Raw genomic sequence first — 20,250 nt, forward strand, 5'->3', positions numbered from 1 at the left:
GACAAATAAAAAAGCAACAATGAAAAGTTGAAATGCATTTGGACAAGGAAACTGAACATGGAGGCCACTGGATGTCAAAAACTATTAAAGATATACTAAAGGAAGATAGGGAAATAGTAAGAAAACGGAATTTTCTGTTACTAAGGACACAGAAGAGATTTTTCAGGAGAAAGATCAGATGAAAGGGGTATTAGAGTTCCTGTGAACAATTTAATGAAAATATCAATCCAATGTGCTACAATAAAAATGGTAAACTGAATACTTAAAATTATTAGAAGGAAAATAAAAATAAAACTGTTGCTACAATGGTCTTATACTTTTCAATGAATTGATTCAGTTCCCTCTTAAAAGCATCCAAAGTGCTTAATAGTATTTCAACTGCTGGCAGTAAATCCCATAAATTTCACTATGGGCTGTATGTAAACGTCTGTTCTTCTGTTGGCTCCAAATTTCCTTGCATTTAACTTCAATGGATTCCAATATTGCGTGAGAGACAATTTTTCTCTTTCTGTGTTACCTATGTTATGCATACTTTTATATGACTATCAACTATCTTATATCTTTTTTTGTTCCAGGCTAAATAAGACCCTATTGCTGCAATCTTTTTTCACAACAGACCTGTTCTAACTGCCTAAATTTCTTGATTGCCTTGTTGCATCTTTTCTAGCTCTGAAATAGCAATAGCAATAGCAATAGCAGTAGACTTATATACCGCTTCATAGGCCTTTCAGGCCTCTCTAAGCGGTTTACAGAGAGTCAGCATATTGCCCCCAACAATCTGGGTCCTCATTTTACCCACCTCGGAAGGATGGAAGGCTGAGTCAACCCTGAGCCGGTGAGATTTGAACCGCTGAACTGCTGATCTAGCAGTAGCCTGCAGTGCTGCATTTAACCACTGCGCCACCTTGGCTCCTTAAGAAATATCATTATTTCTTTCTTAAGCCTCAAAGACTGCACCAACTGCAATCTCACAATAGAGTTTCGGATGATCAGTGTCTAGTACGCTGACAACTATTTGCTGCTTCTTAAACCATAAGCAGTATTTCTTAAGTTATGAGGAGCAACAGTCCTTAAGGTGCATCCAGCTGGCTACTTTGTGATATAGAATGATTGACTAAATATTTACTCTAATTCACAGATGGTTTTCTAGGATTCTCAGGTGGAAGTCCTCTCAATTAAGTTATCTCAGAAGCTTTCAATAAAGCTTTGGATCTTTTGTACTTAGAATCTAACATAGCAATAGCAATAGCAGTTAGACTTATATACCGCTTCATAGGGCTTTCAGCCCTCTCTAAGCAGTTTACAGAGTCAGCATATCACCCCCACAGTCTGGGTCCTCATTTTACCCACCTCGGAAGGATGGAAGGCTGAGTCAACCCTGAGCCGGTGAGATTTGAACCGCCGAACTGCAGATAGCAGTCAGCTGAAGTGGCCTGCAGTACTGCACCCTAACCACTGCGCCACCTCGGCTCTTGAGGTCGACCTGAACATTGCTTATAAAGATAACCTAAAATAGTTTTAAATATATAAATCTACCAGTACAAAAACAAATTATGTTGATAATTTCTGACTTAAGCACACTTCAACATTATAGTGGTTTGTTCATGAAATGTAATTATGAGTACATACCCATTAGTGTCTCATCTACAATCTAAATATCACGCTCTAAATTACAGTTGTTCCTAAAGTACAACATTTTTGTACTTTTTAAAATTCCCTGATACTAAAACAAAATTAAATGGATAAGACTACATACCACTAGCTTGGATATGAATTTTATGTTCATTTTGCATTCCATTTGCCTCTGAAGTTTTCGGATCATGTTTAGGACATATGGGTTCCATAGTCCTGAATTCTTCTACAGTGCTGTTCAAATGATTTAGTTTTTTAAAGCCACTTTTCTCAGAAGAGTTTCTTTTGCAGTATAATGGTTCACTCTCCTCCGAATCCGTGTTTGTGTCAGTTAATTCTGCCATATGTTTTTTGCTGAACAATTTCCTTGTTAGAGGGGACTGCGGCAATAGATCCATTTCTGCACATACAGGAGATGAAGCACTTCTATCTTGATCCAAAGACGACGACTTAACCTGTGGAGGTACATTTTCCTGGTAAAACGGATTAGCCTCATATATTGGCTTCTCTAAACCTGGAAAACAGATGACAGCCAAGAACCAGTGGGCACTGCAAGTGAAAAAGAACAAAGGAATTTAAAACATGTATCTTCATAACATGTTCTAAAAGTATTCAATACATTTTCACAATGCTACCCTACCTCTTCTTCCTGATATGCTATATTTCTACACAACATCAAGCAAAAAAAAACCCCACCTGCTCATTTGTCTTGAGACCTTGAGAACTAAAATGGGAGGCCAGCAAATGAAGCCTGCCTATTCAGAGATATTTTGAGATATTCTTTCTATTCTCAGGGACTGATATTGAATCAGTCCCTGAGAATAGAATTAGAGCATGTATCCCATTTAATTTCTTCCTGTTAAGAGCTGGAAGAGAAAGAATATGGTCTACTCCTTGCCACAAAGATGTTTAGAGCAGCTGTCAAGGTATATTGAGGCATGTCACTATACCTCATTCTACCCACCCCACCCTCAAGTTTGAAGTGGAAAAGAAAAACTTTGGTATTAAGAATTCCCTTTTTCTAGGTGAAAGAAGAGAAGGGGAAGCCTGTGAATGCTTTTGAGGATCTCTCCATCAGAGGTCCCAGTGGCATACACACCATATTACATCAGAATGTGTATGTTTGGTTCTGAACATAACCATAGTAGAACCTCTGGTCACGATCATAATTCGTTCCATAACGTTGGTCATGAACCAATTTGGTCATGAACCGAACCTAATTTTGGAAATTTGACAGTTACAAAAAAAATGACATGGAGGGGGAAATTGGCTGCAAAAAATAATTGTGAATTTTTGGGTCGGAACCCGATTTGGTCGTGGTCAGAAGCGTTCGTGACCAAAGGTTTTACTGTACCGTGATTTGTAAACTATGTTTTATAATTTACCTTACACATATATTATATAAATTAATCTTAAGTATGTTTTAGTTATTTTCATGTATTATGCTCAATAAGTAATTACTGTTAAAAGAAATAATATACAATGTGTGGATTCTACCAATATAAATGAAATTCTAATGCTCTAAACATTACTTACGCTTCATTAAGAGGAACAAAAATAAAATCTTTTTCAAAAATATCAACATGTCGTGTCCATGTTTTTACTCGGCCATGCCGTTTCTGCTGAATTCTGTGAATAAATTAAAAGGAAATGAAATGTGTTTATAATTTTTCAGAAGATATTTAGGGGATTAAGTATTATTTTTCTATCTATAATGAGAATTTATTAATTACTATATTGTAATAGTATCCATACTTCAAGAAGAGTTATTTTACAGCATAATTAGATATGAAAGTTGAAATAATTTGTCAAGGTATGCATGCTAGCTATAGCATATGATTGGTACCCTTCATTTATTGATATGCACATTTCTATACTACTCAGTTTAAAGTAAATAAATCCTAAGATGCTGTTACAATCTAGTTTATCACACACACACACACACACACACACACACAAATAAATAAATAAATAAAATAAAATATATATAAATAAAATGTTATATTTGTGCTGATAAATACCAGGGGTATTTGGGCATACCAGGGGTTGTGACATATATATATATATATATGTTGTATTTGTGCTGATGTAACAAAAATGTACAAAAAGGCAACAGTAAAAATATTGGGTTTCTGCCTGGATGGTCTCTTGTGACGAGCTGAAGGACAGAGAATAGAAGTAGTGATCTTCCTCCCATATTTGGGCATACCGGGGGTTGTAAAAAAAAAATCAAAAAAAATCTAATATATATAAAATTAATCAATCAATCAAACAAACAGATGCTATATATATATATATATATATATATATATATATATATATATATATATATATATATATATATATATATATATATATATATATATATATATATATATATATATATACACACACACACACACACACACACACACCAAGAACATGAAGACCTTCAGTTTTTCCCAGCTAACCCAAGACTTGCATCTGTTTGTTTGATTGATTGATTAATTTTCCATCTTCCATACAGGAACTTATATTAGCATATTTATCTAAGCTAGAAGCTCTAGATGTTATTGGATCCCAACATCAAATCAAAATCATATTAAATTGTATGTGTTGGCTTTACATAAATAACTACAGGTAGTATTTGACTTACAACAGTTCGTTTTGTGACCGTTCGAAGTTACAATGGCATCGAAAAAAGTGACTCATGACTGTTTTTCACACTTATAACCATTTTAGCAACCCCATGGTCATGTGATCAGAATTCAGATGCTTAGCAACTGGTTCGTATTTACGATGGTTGCAGTGTCCTAGGTGTGTGTGTGTGTGTGTGCCATGTGATCACCTTTTGCGACCTTCTGACAAGCAAAGGCAATGGGGGAGCTAGATTCAGTTAATAACTGTGTTACTAACAATTGCAGTGATTCGTTTAACTGTGGCAAGAAAGGTTGTACAATGGGGCAAAAGTAACTTAACAAATGTCTCATTTAACAACAGAAATTTCAGACTCAATTGTGGTCATAAGTCGAGGACGGCCTGTTTTTCTGTTAGACAAAGCTTGTCTAACTGAAATTTTACAAATATCTTTCAACTGGACTTACGTGAGCTTTGACGTTTCTTGAAGGTTCCTTCTCTCTCTTTGATTAAGGCGTTTGTAAAAAAAGGAACTGAACACATGAATCCTATCTGCATCTTCTTTTTTTAACCTTTCTAGCACCAGATACCTTTATTTTGAAATAGAGAATACACACATTATTTGGCACAAAGTTAGAAAATAAAACCACAATTTGCAATTTGCTTTAAATGTTTTTAAAAGTAAGATTTCAAATCTTTTCTTTGAACCATCTGAACTATTTTGCCTTTGCGTTCCAACCAGAACATGGCCTCTGAAGTGACATTACTGAATGAGGGGGAGCATCCAAATGCAGTGAAACTTTGAAAGAAGTTTTAGAACATATTTCCAATACTAGTTTAATGTAATAATTCTCAAAAATGATCTGCTTCTTAGATTATTATTCAGCTACAATAATATCATGATACATTTGGGGAAAAATATTTAAAATAATGTTTTTTAAAGGGAACCCAAATCTTTGGTCTTTACAACAACAATGCTGAAAAAGCTAAATATATCAACTGTGGTAAGAGATAAACAGAGCCAAGGTGGCGCAGTGGTTAAATACAGCACTGCAGGCTACTGCTAGATCAGCAGGTCAGCGGTTCAAATCTCACCGGCTCAGGGTTGACTCAGCCTTCCATCCTTCCGAGGTGGGTAAAATGAGGACCCAGATTGTTGGGGGCAATATGCTGACTCTCTGTAAACCGCTTAGAGAGGCCTGAAAGGCCTATGAAGCGGTATATAAGTCTACTGCTATTGCTATTGCTAAAAAAAAAGAGAGCTAATATTTTGCTTCTTCAGAGTATGGGAAAGTAACCATTCGAAACACTCTGCAGAAACTACAAAATCACTAACCAAAAGATATGCAAAAAAGTAAAAACTTCATTTTAGGACTAATGAGAGGCTTCTGACTTCATGGCTGGATCACCATATTTCATTTTTAAATACCCCTGTTCTCCCCTATTTGTCTATTCATTTAATATTGTGCCAGATAAAGAATTCTGGAGAAGGCAAAACCTTAAATCCTCCTCTGTGTTATTTTGACTACTTCTAACAAAGGTTTTACTTAGCTTTGAATGTTGAATTTTAATATTTAAGGGATTTTTCAATTAACTTTACATGAAATGGACACTACACAACTTACTTTAAATAAAAATCAATTATTACGTCATTTAAAAATTCTCCTTCAATTAAACATTGAAGATCTTCATTGGTGACAGAAATACCCCCTTTTGCTGGAGGAGGAGGATAAACTATCAACCTGCAAAGAAACAAATATCAAGTAAGCTGAAGTCATATAATGTTAAAACATTACAAAAAGAAGAACCAAGTCTTACTTTTCTATGGGACCAATGAAGACGGTATGTGGCTCTCCACTTTCATCATCTTCAAAGAACTGGAACTGTGTTGCATTTTGCAGCTGCATTTTAGAATCAGAGACAACCTTAAGAAAATTAAGAAACAAGTGTCATAACACATTTTTTTATTTTTTTTATTTTTATTTTAAACACATAAACACATCCACAAAAACAAACACATGACTTAAAACAACATAGGAACAAGAAGTTCCATCATATATCATACAGCAGTTCCGTATCGGTTTCTTTACAGTTAGTGTTTTCCCTTCTATACATTTCTATCTTGCATTCATGGTCCCCTTATTCGTTATCCATTTTTATGTACAATTCTATATTTATTTATACTTAGCTATTTATAACAAAATATTGTTTACCTATATTGTGCTTTATATTCTTACTATCATTTATTCTCTTACATACAATTATAGGTATACATTCACATAGTTATTCTTTTTCTTTGCCATTCTTATACTTTTGTTATTCCATTTAAAAGGTTATAATGTACAGTTTGAGTTGCTTTGTTTACCATCCCTAGCGCCTGTTGTAACACAACCTTATTATCCCTTTCTTTTCATAACATATTTAAATCCTTGCTGACAAAGGAACAATATTACACAACTCTTATTTTTCTTAAGCAATTATTGAAATACAATAAAACAAATTGTAATAATAGTGGATCATTTGGATATCACTTTAGGCACTATTTCCAGCTTCCTTGTCAGCTTTATGTACTATTGTTTCTAAAGAATCTGCTCCTCATTTCCTTACTCACTTCACACACTCTCCAGATCTAGCTAACAATCTTACTTACTCTGTTTAAAACAGTTCTCTATATTATATGCTTTTTAAAAAAAATTTAAAGGGGCAGTTGAAATATTTGGCAGTCCATTCAGATGCTATCACCACACTTTTAATGTAATGGATGCCACTGTCCTTAATCCCATTTCTGTTGTGAGAAAAGGCTGAGTCTTTCTCCATAGAGACTTGGTGAAATGTGTGACTTGCAATCATTATGTCTGAACCCTAAATCCTGGCTTACTCTTGGTTTATATGACAAAGCAAACCTCCCATCAATTCACAACACCAACCATCAACAGAATCATTCCTCTAGTTTAACTGTTTTCTTCTCTTCTTTTCCCTCCCTCCTAGCAGTTCCTCCTCAAATATAAAGCAGAGATGGAGATCTACTTCCAAATGTCAAATGGACTTCAGAAATGTAGCATAAAACACAAGAAAAATTATCTTGAAAACAGAAAATGTGTGTATATGCACGCATACACATAAACGCACAGACCTCTTAAATAAAATATCCAGCTTCACTGCCCTCAAATACAGTTAGCATACTAGGACAGGCAAATAAGCACAATATATACCCCTCCTCCCAAATAACCACCAAAACAAAACCAGAAAATAAAAATACAGATAAAGTATTAAAACGAAAAGATGATCACCCTCATAATAACTTGCATGAACAAAACACTTCATCCCTACACAGGAACACAATGCATCACATCTGATTAGGGTGCTGGCCTAGAAACCAGGACACTTCTATTCCTGCCTTAAGCATGAAAAGCGGCTGGGTGACCTTGGGCCAGTCACTCTTTTCCAGCCCAACCCACATCATAGGGCTGACATTGTGAGGAAAACAGGAGAAGGGAAAAATATTATGTATGTTTGTCACTTTGAGTTACTTAGAAACATAATCAAGGCAAGATTAAAAAAAAATCTAACCCACCTCACAAACAATACAAAACAACAGTAGCAACCCTATCTGTGGATTTAAAAAATTATTCCATGAACTAAAACACACAAACCCACAGACCTAAACAGAAACCAAGCAGGAAGAACAACCTTGTATTACTAGCATATTACTAGCATACCAGTAAAACAAACAAAGGAGAAACAAACCAGGAATGAAGTGTGATGTGAATACTTCTCTCTTGTGATAGACTGGCTCTTTCAGACTTTGCTAGCTTTTAAATGTCTCTGGACGCGCTCTGGTTATTACCTTTAAAGCTCTACATGGCCTAGGACCTGGCTATCTGCGAGACCGCCTCCTGCCACATACCTCCCAACGGCCGATAAGATCTTATAGGCTGGGCCTCCTCCAGGTACCGTCGACCGGGCAATGCCGGCTGGCGACCCCCCGGGGGAGGGCCTTCTCTGTAGCTGCTCCGGCCCTGTGGAACGATCTACCCGCAGAGATCCGGACCCTTCGCACTCTCTCGGCCTTCTGAAAAGCCACTAAAACCTGGCTGTTCCGGCAGGCCTGGGGCTGTTGACCCCATAAATGAGGTCCAGCCCCATTTAGGTTTGAGTGCATGGTGTGTTACTTTTAAATCTGTTTTTCTCTTTTCTCTATATTTTAGTTTTTTATTTTATTCTTGTATTTGTAAGCTGCCCAAAGTCCGACAGGATTGGGCGGCATATAAATTTATTAAATTACAATTACAATTAAATCTTCATAATAAAAACCTTAGTCTTTACAATAAAATATTTTACATTTTTTCAGTTTATACATAATCTAAAAATAGGTTTGTGTTTTCTTTAATGGAATATTTTAGACAACATTATATATAAAATAGTGGGAATAATAATAATTCTTTAAAAGAGTTACATGTTTTGTTTTGCTTTCTTTAGGGACACTGCTTCCTCTAGTATCTTCAAAAGATTTTGTAAAGGCCACAAGCCTACTGTTTGCTTCTTCAAACGTAATTTTCACAAAAAATTCAGAAATGTTGTTCCTGATACCAATTTCAGTTATTAATTTTTCAAATATTGCATTTGCATGAGGATCAAGACTTGTCTCAAAAATTAAAATAATGTATTGTTCCTCTGGATCTATGAAAAAAGAAAAAAAATGTTAAAAGCCCATGAATTTATTATAAATTTAATATTGTAACATACACTGCAATCAAAATTCTTCTTTTAGGTTTACATATTGTTCTGTAGAAATAGATAATTACAAGCAAGAGGCCTCGATCAATATATTAAAAAATCTCCACATGAAGAGACTATATGTTGGAGCCATTGATATAGTCATCTGTGTGTTTTGAACATAATATTTGCATGTTGATCATCTAATTTATTTGAGTAAAAAGGCAGCCTGGGGTTAATACAACATGTCCACAAACACATTAGTATTGTATTCAAATATCTCTAAACTGAAGTGCTGGATGAAAAATAATTTTAAAACTACTGTCTTAAAGACAATAGTTCTTAATCTAATGTTGTTCCATTGAAAATGCATTCAATTTCTGTAAGTTTCAGAATGCTGAATTCACAAATGCTCCTTTTAAATAGAATAGTTTAGTTTGCTTTTACTAGGCTCTTGCCAAAATAGTTTACATCATCGGACAATTTTATTACTCAAAAATAAGAATCTCTACTAAGAATGTAAAAATAGCATATATGCTTTACCGTTATTTACAGCTAAACTTGTACGTATTAACCCAAAGAAATGAATTATTATTGGCGTTAGTAAAAAGGAGAAATAGTCTAGAAGTCTAAAAATTCAGATTCTAAAGGTGCTGTTGCCATGATAGTAAAAAATTGTTCAGCATGATAATGCCCAATGTGGCATTAGCTACAAAGCACATGTGGCTATAAGGATTATTGCCAAGGATTTTATAGCCTCGAGAAAATTCCAAAGGGGCTCTGCGAAAATGCACAGCCCCCATTTATGAATCACAAAGAGACAATGAACCTTGTATTATTTATATATTTTCAGAAAACAGCATGAAAACTAATCTAGTTTGCCATATTCTAGTCTGCTCATAAAATTCGAAAAAAAAAAAAGAAGAAGATCATAACAACATTTACTTACTTGCTCCTTTACAATCATACCAGACATTATCTTTTTCCCTATTCATCTTCAGATGTGATCTTAAACTTTGGCAGGCAGCAGGTACAGTTTGCAAGAAAACCACTGGCAATTTGCGTACACCACACCATTCACACTTTGTAAGTTCAGAAGTTTTTAAATTAATATCTCTAGTATCATTTTCTGACTCTAAAAAAAATAAAAAAATATTCAATCAAAATTTCATTAGTACTCATTCAAAATGATAGCAAACTATTATCAGAATAAACCAGTAACATCCAAGGTTAGTCTATATTTGTACAGATTAAATAATAAAATATTTCCTAGTCAAACACATTTGAGTTTTTGCCTGACAAAATGAATTTTAAAATGATTTTTTTTAAAAGGTAAACACAGAAAGAATATTGTTATTTCAAAGGTTATAAAAAAAACAAAAGTCAGATTGCAATGTTAGTTATTACTTCATTTTTTTTTGGTCCATCCAATATTACATTGTGGGGAACAAAACCCATTATTCTCTGAAGTTAACTTCAAAGCTTTAACCATTAAGAGATTGCACTTTGGAAGGTATCAAATTAAAACCTGTTCTACAAACAGAATGGGAAGTGGGCATTTTTTTCAAATTTATTCCAAAGGGATATTCTGTAGGAAGTTACAAAGAAAGTCCAAATATGAAAGGAGCAGTCTACTAATACAATGCTAGGCAGTATGTTCATCAGAAAAGAAATGGGCTTGGATAGAAGATTATCAACCTATGTAGGAGAAGCAGCTGAGTCCCCCCATTTCACATCCTATACTACTCTGGAATAGCTTTACGGCCCAATTTTTTTTGTGGGGGGGGGAGTTGGCTAGGAGATAGAATTAACAACTGCAAATGCCTAATTTTTCTCCCTAGAGTATTTCTAGTTTGCTCATACCTCTATGAACCAACTCCCCTGCCTAAAAAGAGGCTACATAGTATGGCCTCTAAAGCTATAGCTCTGAGATTCTATTTTCACCAAAAGAAGCAGCATATATCTCATTTGTAATGAAAGCGTGGAGTTAGGTTGCACATATGCATTAGTGAAGGAGACTGCATTAGTTTCAATATTTTTATAATATGAACACGATTATGATTTTGTATGAGCTTCAAAAGTTACTTTGTGACATTTGAATTATTGTTTTGCATATCCATAAAATGACATGTGGCTTAAACCAGAAGAAACATAAATTACTTGATTTATTGAACAAATTTGAATGGCCACCCTCATTATTATTATGATTAAATACAATATTTAAAAAATTCAAAGCATAAAACCCATAGAGTTTATTTCTTCAGCCACTACCTAAATATTGGTACTGCACTTTGAACATTAAATACTGGAAATTATTGCTAGTATCTATGAAAATCATTTCATTTATTGTCTTGAATTGGTCTATTAATATCCTAAAAAATGTATTTCAAATGTTTGAATTTGCCTTGGTATTTAATATGTTATATATAAGCAAGTCAATTCCTGATTAGTTAAGAATACTGGCATTTTAAATATTTTATCCCAACAGAATAAACACGTACAAAGAAACAAATATGTAATTTCCAACTAATATATTTATCACATACAACAATATGAAGAAAAATTATAACAGAAAAAGAAAAATACTAACCTTCCAAACGTATCTCAATATAGTCTAAACAAAACTGAAAAAGAAAATTTATATTACTACAGGTATAAGTTCTCATTAACAACCCATGGTTTGAAATTATTCACAATAAATTTAAACCAAGACCATACAGAAATGTACTGTCCTATGTCTGCTTCAGTGTAAAGACGGAGACTTGCCAAATTTTGTTAATATATTTTTTTCAAAATTTGGGACATAAGCATTCTTCCATGAGTACATAATCACTTTTTTTGTTAACAATCCAAATTCATATATCCAAACCTCTTCACAGACTGAAGGATTTGATATTTTTGGAACAGTTTAATAATATATTAACACCTTTCACTCCCAACTCTCAAGAATACAGCTAGTTATATAGGTATCTTCAAATTACAACTAGGCATTTAGTAACCGTTCAAAGTTACAATGGTAAAAATGAAAAAATCACTTATGAGCGTTTTTCAACCTTACAACCCTTACAACTCCATGGTCACATAATCAAAATTAAGACACTTGGCAACTGACAATACCAGATTCTTCTGTTCCAGAAATCACAGGATGACAGCAGAGTTTTTCTTCTATTCTTTTTGTCACCACCTAATTTCCCTGCAGGTCCTAAAACCCAATATTTGCTACATCTAGCATTTTAGGATCTGCTCCAGATTCTGAACTAACAGAAGCCAGAACAGGGAAACAATAATGGATCTTATTCAGTTTGAAAACTGACTGGCCCAGGTCAGTGACAGAATGCATGAGAGACAACCTGTTTGCTCTATGCGCAAAACAAATAGAAACATTTTCTGTGCATAACTCTAAAAAGTATAATTCTATCACATCTGCCTACTCCTTACCATTCTCAAAGATCCACGCTAATTTCAATTAATTTTTAACTACATCTTTAGATTCTCCACCGTTATAAAGCAGAATTGACAAACCCCAAATCTATTACTTTACTTACAATTACAGGATCCATCACCATTTTTCGCAGAGTTCCTATTCTTATACTCCGACAGTTTAATATGACACTTTCATAAGAGTTCTGATATTTTGAAGGTATTATGACATCAGTCACAGCTTCTTGGGGGAAAACTTTTCGACGCTTTATAGGAGCGTTGGATACAATGTTGCCAAACTGTAAAATAATTAACATAATCATCATAATTTATGAAAAATAATTATAACATGCTTTTAAAACATATGGGCTATGCAGAATTACTGAAAACTGGCCAAAATATTCGCAAGTGAAACTTTATTTGTGCAAATAATGTAAATATTAAAAAGTATGTCAGTGGCACACTCTGTATACAAATTCTGAATGGGATCTGTATGCAACTCTTCTGAATTTGAATTAACTGCTCCCATATCATACACATAATTTATTTAAAGGTATTTTCCACATAAATAATTGCAACACAAAGCAGGATAACTCTAAAGTCATAAGAAAAGTATAAAAATAAAGTCATATAAATGTTTTTCTTTAGTGTTTTCTAATGTTCATGCAACATCTCTTTATTACAAAGAGCCCTAAGCAAATAGATGTATCCTTCAACAGACGTCAAAATATAGCATCAATAGGCCTTCATTTGGGTAGAAAGAAGATTGCTCCAGAAGATAAAAGACGGAAAATCCCTTTCTTAGATTATCATCATGTGACATCTCCAGAAGATGATGTCACCAATATAATTTCTCTTACTTACTAGAATGATATAATAGGCCTATAATTACAGATGCAATAGTTCAGTAACTTCATTCTAGGCTGTGTTTGTGTTTATGAGCCACAGTGGCCCAGTGGTTAGAGCGCAGTACTGCAGGCTACTTCTGCTGAATGCCGGCTGACTGCAATTTGGCAGTTTGAATCTCACCAGGCTCAAAGTTGGCTCAGCCTTCCATCTTTCTGAAATTGGTAAAATGAAGATCCAAAATTGTTGGGGGAAATATGCTGACTCTGTAAACCGCTTAGAGAGATGGCTGTAAAGAACTCTAAAGTGGTATATAAGTCAAAGTGCTATTTCTTCCTTCTTTTCCTTGTACTGTCATTGTAAACTGAAAATCTCATTTAATTTCGTTGTACAAAATGCAATGACAATAAAGTAAACTATTGCTATGACAAAGTTTCTCAACCTTGGCAGCTTTAAGATTTGTGAACTTCAACTCCCAGAATTCCCCGGCCAGCATGTGTTAGGGTTTTAAAACTAGGTTTGTCAACATGCTATCTATGGACATCAACTCTCCTTAACACTCTAGTACTTAGTACTGGAGTATTACAACTTACTCGCACCTATTAATTTAAACCTAATAGGTTTTTTTTTTAAATAAAACAATGACCCAAATTTTATGAGGCTTTAGAAAATCTTTCAAGATTCTAAAGCATAAAAAGAAACCAAACTCTCACGAAATTCTTACATGAATGCTAAAATCTCTTAAGTACTTGGGTGCACCAATGAGTCGATGGGCAGGAATGTTCGGTGCCTTTAAGGCATTGTTTGTTTTGGGTACAGTTCCTTTCTGGATTCTTGTGCCTTACTTCTTTTCTTGAGGGAAAGATGGTATCTCCCCACTGTTATCACCCTAAGCATTAATAGTCAGGAAGCATTGTTATATATAAGCCATCTTTCACAAAAGATTCTCTGTGTTCAAAATGAAGAACTCGTACATTCCATTTGAACTGACACAGGTAAGGGTTTCACAAAAAGTGGCACATGCAGATTTTACATATAAGATATATCAGAGTGAGAAGAAATACTGTCATGAAAAATATCCTACTCATGTACATCTATCCGAACTGAATATATAAAATATACGAGCTGATAAAACATAAAACCAGTGCCAAAACAGTTCTAAAAGTACATTACAAGCAATACAGTATATTTCAGAAGCACTGAACACAAAGTTAAAAACAACAGTGATGCTGAAACTGTTCCACTGATTTTAATAAGAGGTTTATTTTGATTTAATCACATACCTCCCTCCCCTCCCATGTACACCTTTAAAAAAAAAAAACAGGTACAAGGCCTATAAAGTGGAAATAGAAGGCCAATGTAGCAATATTGATGCTTATTTAGGACCTACTCTATTTAATTTGGATTCTTAATTCCATTATAGAGACACTGGACAACAACACTGTATTTAAAATTACCAGATTCTATTTTCATCTCATTTTGTATCAACTCTACAGTGTTAGTCGTTAAATTATTCATATACAGTAGATGAGAGATTATGGCATTTGTGTCTAACACTGTGTGGACTGTATAAATATTATATTATTTTGATTCATTTTACCTAGTGGATTGCTGTAAAGCATATTTGCATATTTTTAAACAAGTTCATAACTTAGAATACCCCTACCGAGAGCTGCTGCCATGACTATTAAGTCTTTAGATTAACATACCGTGAAAGTTGTCCCCCTTGACAGCACTCAAGGAGCCTGTTCATGGTGCATTTTTGTCTTTGTTTATCCAATTCTTGCAGTGATGCTCAAACTAAAAAACAAAAATCCCCACCATGAAATCCTTACAGTGAAGTGCTATTAATTGGGACAATTTTCAATGTATTTTAATTTAAGGATGCTTTTCCTTGTGGAATCAATTTATCTCCTGAAATTGATTTACATTTATCAACAAAACTGTTACAACCACTCCCTTGGGCTGTTTTCCATGTTTTTAATTCTACAGGAATAGAAGCAACACGGAAGTGATGCGCAACATGGAGATAATATCCTCTTTGGTCAATTTAAGTGTTCCATCTTTGAAAACGATGTGGTTGTCGGTCTTTGATTTCATTCTTCTTACACAGTTCCTGTGATTTCAACAATCAAATTTAACATGGAAAGCAGTACAGAAAAGTGGTTCTCATTCTACGGAGACAAGTTTTAACTAATGTCCCAATCCAGCTAACAGCTTTAATTACATCAAAGGACTCATTCATATCCAGTGAGATTTCATTTCTTTGTGTTTATAGTGGTGCCTACACTTGATCTTCAATATTGCATTTAATAGTGGTGTGTTTTTTTTTAACATCATTCAAATTTCAAAAATACTTTGACATACTGTTTGGGAAAGCTGAAATTTTTCACAAAGCCTAGTAGTTATTAACTGTGCAATTCTTCACTTTGTGTTTTAGGGAGCCAACATGCATATCTGGTAAATATCTGATTGATATAAAAAAAGATAGCTATACAGTAATCCCATTGAAAGATAATTGGTTATAGATTAGAAGAATAAATGTACATTGGACTCTTGAATTCTATTCATAAAGAAGCAAGCGCTTTCTTCCTATATTCAGAACCACTGATGTACAGGAGTATTTTCCCATTAAGATAACATGATGTATATTATGCAGTCACTATCCTAAGTTTCCACTCACACAGGGAAATCACTGATAAGCTTACATATTCATTTCACCCTGCATATGGAGGAGCTACCTGATCTTTCATTCTTGCTTTTCTTGGTAATGCTACTGTAGATTCGGTTTCTGCTGTAATGGCAGTTAGCCTTTGTTCTAGTTCACAAGTATTTTCCTTCAGGGCTGCTTCCACTTTTCCTGTGGAAGGTGCAGGAGAAGAACAGGCTAAATCTGCTGGCCGTGGTGATATGCTCTCCATTCTGTTAGTGACACCAATCTGATCTTCTTCTTCATCACTGGAGAGCACAACTGAAAACAAAAGCATTTGCCTGATGTTTATATTTTATGATAATATCGAATTCTAAATAAGAAGTTTAAGACAGGGAAGAAGTGTCTATTTAAAACAAGATAAAATTCTAACCTAACCAGCGTCTGATGATCTCAAAAGTAGAAATGACAGCTACAACGGACAGGACATACTATTCATATGTAGGAATCTAAGATATAAATGCAATTTGAATTCTATGTAACTTTAGAAGACTACATTTTAGAACTTAGAACTGAATGTGTGCTTCCTAGATTGTCTCTATGAAAGCATTAAATACACATAGAACGCCTATACACATAGAACTCTGCTCCATCAGAGATCTTCAGAACATACTCCAATATGTAACTCCAGTTATATATTTCCTCTCCAAATTAGTGAAGGTTATAATTTTAATTTTTACCTAGCTTTATTTTATTTTATTTTTTAAAAAGACATACTTGGATCATTTAACTCAGATGCTGTTGTCTTCTGCCGTAAATGTCCAGTCATTTTAGAACCCACTTTTCCATTTGGCCGTAACATAGCAGGGCCTATGTTGCGCCTCACCATGAGGTCCGTAGAAACTGTACCAGGAGATGATCCATAAAACTTTTTTGCATTTAATCCTGTGTTTAAAGAATGTTGCTCTGTTGAACTGTCATGTATCGATTCTCGTGCCAAATTATCATGTAAAGGCAGGGTTTGCGTGGATTGTCTTGGCAAGCCTTTAAAAACTCCAGAAAGCTGGCATTCAGTCTCACTTTCATTTGTTTTTCCAATGCATGGGCAAATTCTGGAATAACTATCCAAGCCCTAGGGTTAAAAAAAGATATTTTTGTGCATATTTTAAAATACTATTTTGAATATACAACAGTTGTTGAATAGTGTTTCTATATAGATTCAGAAATCTAAATTTGTTTTTTTTTAAAAATAGAATTAAGCTCCTGTCATAAGTTACTATCTAATTTAAATTACCAGCTAATTCAACTGTTCTTTTCCTTTTTTGTCAGGTTTTGTCCCTGTCATTATTCTTCCAAGCTTTTCCACCTATATTTTAACACTTTACTTTTAGCGTCACAGCTTTTATGCCTTTTACTTCTTATCTCATTTCAAAAAGGTTCTTGCCACTTACCTGCTCATCTCTTAAGAATATCCACTGAACATCACTTCAAATATTTAATCACAGATTTGTTGAAAGACAATGTTTTAAAATATTTACCACTTTTATATGCAGTGAAAGGACAACAATTCAGGAAGTCCACTACTTTACAACTTGAATATTAATATTGAAATATCTAGTTTTATTTTCTAATGGAGTCTGTGTAAAAGAAAATAATTTTAGATTTAAAAAAGCAAACTGTTACAACAACAGTATTAGCAAAGGGATATGCAGCCTAACTGCAACAATTATAAAAGACTTTATAACCAAAGCTTTGAACTGTGGTTTTACCCTTTTAAGAAATGACACTTCCTTTAACAGCAAGTAAGGAAAATTAAATATATAACCCACCTCTATGTGGGTTGCATTAGTTTTGGTGGCAGGAGATGGAAGCAAACCAGCCTGATATTGCCGTTTCTGTTGTACCCTCCTTGTAATTGCTGACTCTGACTCTGAACCAGACTCATCTCTGTTCTCCATCACTCTTTCTATAAAAAAATGAATAAAAAAGAGGGAGATCATTACTAATCACCACCAAGTATCTTCACTTGAAGAACAGCAACTCTAGTTTATTCTTTTGCTTTTCATCAGGATGAAGAAAAAATAATTATTAATTGCTTCTGTCCAGGCATCTGTGCCCTATGATAATTCAAGGGGGGAAAAGGCTGTGAAGCTATTCATTCAAAACAACTGCTTCTCACTTTAAGCAGTGTGTAGCTAAAATTTCAAATGGAAATTGATGTAACAATACAAAGACCTAATTTTTTCTAAATATGGACCGTAACCTACAGACTGGATATGTTGATTTCAATATATTAAATAACTACAGTAGGTAAGTAAGTCAAAATCCGAGAGTGACAAGTTCTTTAAGAAAATATATATATACCGTATTTTTTGGAGTATAAGACGCACCTTTTTCCCTCAAAAAAGAGGCTAAAAATCTGCATGCATCCTATACACTGAATACAGCATTTTTTGCCTCCCTAAACCCCACCCCTTTCCCCAAAATGGCTGTGCAGACCCTTTAGGAGGTTTTCAGAGTGCTTCTGGGGGCTAGGGAGGGCAGAAATTAGCAAAAAATGGACCATTTTTTGCTAATTTCTGCCCTCCCTAGCCCCCAGAAGCACTCTGAAAACCTCCTAAAGGGTCTGCAGCCCCTTTTTTTGACAAAAAACCAGGCCTGTTTTCATGAAAAATGGACCGTTTTTTGCTCATTTTGGGGGGGCACCCCCAGCAGCACCCTACAAGTCTCCTAAACACTATCCATTCCCTTTTTAAAAAGGGGGGGGCATTTTGGGAGGTCTGCAGAGTGCAAAAACTTTTTTTAAATTTTCTTCAAAATCTTGGTGCATCTTATACTCCGAAAAATATGGTAAGTGTAACAACACAATGGTAAAGTAGTCAAGAGAATGGAGACTAAGAAAGCAACATAAATATAATTCCTGCTACTGGATAGTTAGAAAGGGATTTGTTTTCTCACTTCAAAACACATTGTTATAAACTGACATTTCTATATCACCAATTAAAAATGCAATTTTTAGCCCTATTAATTCCCTCCTTAAATAAAATGTGCAAGGTTTGTTCTTACCAAAAAGTAATAAAACAGAGAAATGGGGGGACGGGACGACGACAACAGAAAACTAATTTTTAAAGATTAAGCAGAACAAGAATTTTCTTCTTTTGTAATGAAAAGGGCAAACATATATTATTTCTTCTTATTTAAAATATACAATTAAATCATTTAAATATTTTTTTAAAAACTTTAAAAAAAAACACATACTCATCTCCTGAAGCTGACACCATTTATTGCAATTGTTATCCACCTTTGGAATATTATCGGGGTATTCTTTCCTAGGAAAAGTCAGTAAAAATTGTATTTAAAATACAGCATGTCAACAAAATGTTAAAAGGCATTTATATTTTACATTGTAGAAACCTAGAATATTAAAATCTACAAGTTTCTAAACAGTGTCAAAAAGGCTATGTGAAACTTCTGAACCTTTTATTTTTGACTCCCATTACATTGTCTAGCCATGCTGAAATTTGTTGAGTTTTTACCAATTTAAAGTAGGAATCACAGAAAAGCTTATCATAGTGAACACCGATACACACACACAATTCCTCACTCATGTACATCTATCTTATTCCGTTAAACTTCTAAAAGAATATAAAGGTGATTTTAGCCACTAAGATTGTCTACTTGATTATTAAATGCTATATCTGGGCATTTAAGTTCCATTCCTTGGTCAGTATACAGGTAGTCCTTGACCTACAATCAGTCCATTAGCAACTGTTCAAAGTTACAGCAAGCCCCAAAACTGGGACTTATGACCTCTAACATGTGCCTCCCCCCCCCCGCAGTCATATGAACACATCTACAATTGGTTGAGCTGATGACTGCCATGTTCTCTTAACCACTGCAAAAAAAGGTTACAAAATCATGTGCAGATACACGGTGACCGGCTTTATGACCTTCGTGACTTATGACCAAAATTGTGGGCTTAATGATAATCTTACGTCAAGGACTACCTGTAAAACAAAAGGCTATGAAATAGAAAGTTCCTAACAATATTATCTTTGACTTTCAATCACAACTTAAACGCTGTTTCATATTCCATGGGTTCTATCAGTCAACTTCATAAAATAAGTATGTAGTTATTGCCACTGTCCTGATAAACTCTTTTGTGTGAGGAGAAAAGCATATTATTTCCATATTGCTGGGGGGGGGGGACGGACATGAATTCTCATTATGCAATTAAGGTAAAAGTATCCATAAAATAAGGAGATGTTGACATTTTAAAGATATTGATAAGACACAAAAGGTTTGCAGCAGTGCAATAAATATCTGTTCAGAAAAAAAATTCTGATTGAGAGAAGTGCACTAAGCTACTT

The 20,250-nt window shown here is 34.3% G+C and overlaps 1 protein-coding gene across 7 annotated transcripts in view; it reads right to left on the bottom strand.

Moving 5' to 3' along the window:
- The window catches only part of SENP6 (SUMO specific peptidase 6), a 64,631-nt gene that overhangs the window by 12,606 nt on the left and 31,775 nt on the right, over positions 1-20,250 (bottom strand). For 6 of the 7 annotated variants that reach the window (XR_015697088.1, XM_087718854.1, XM_087718852.1 and 3 more), the window contains 13 exons: positions 19,139-19,209; positions 17,710-17,846; positions 16,658-17,012; positions 15,972-16,201; positions 12,510-12,683; positions 11,555-11,588; positions 9,914-10,099; positions 8,705-8,928; positions 6,067-6,173; positions 5,874-5,990; positions 4,716-4,838; positions 3,169-3,261; positions 1,757-2,181 (listed from right to left, as the gene is read on the bottom strand). Coding sequence is in view for 6 of the 7 variants with exons in the window: in XM_087718854.1 (XP_087574980.1) it covers positions 1,757-2,181; positions 3,169-3,261; positions 4,716-4,838; positions 5,874-5,990; positions 6,067-6,173; positions 8,705-8,928; positions 9,914-10,099; positions 11,555-11,588; positions 12,510-12,683; positions 15,972-16,201; positions 16,658-17,012; positions 17,710-17,846; positions 19,139-19,209 (2,276 nt within the window). In the remaining variant the exon portion in view is untranslated. The remainder of the gene's footprint in view (positions 1-1,756; positions 2,182-3,168; positions 3,262-4,715; positions 4,839-5,873; positions 5,991-6,066; positions 6,174-8,704; positions 8,929-9,913; positions 10,100-11,554; positions 11,589-12,509; positions 12,684-15,971; positions 16,202-16,657; positions 17,013-17,709; positions 17,847-19,138; positions 19,210-20,250) is intronic. The other variant, XM_087718853.1, reaches the window with a different exon arrangement.

Source organism: Thamnophis sirtalis, unplaced genomic scaffold, assembly GCF_051295495.1.
Source record: "Thamnophis sirtalis isolate CommonGarterSnake01/CBP01778 unplaced genomic scaffold, rThaSir2_p1.2 scaffold_6, whole genome shotgun sequence".
Lineage (NCBI taxonomy): Eukaryota > Metazoa > Chordata > Lepidosauria > Squamata > Natricidae > Thamnophis > Thamnophis sirtalis.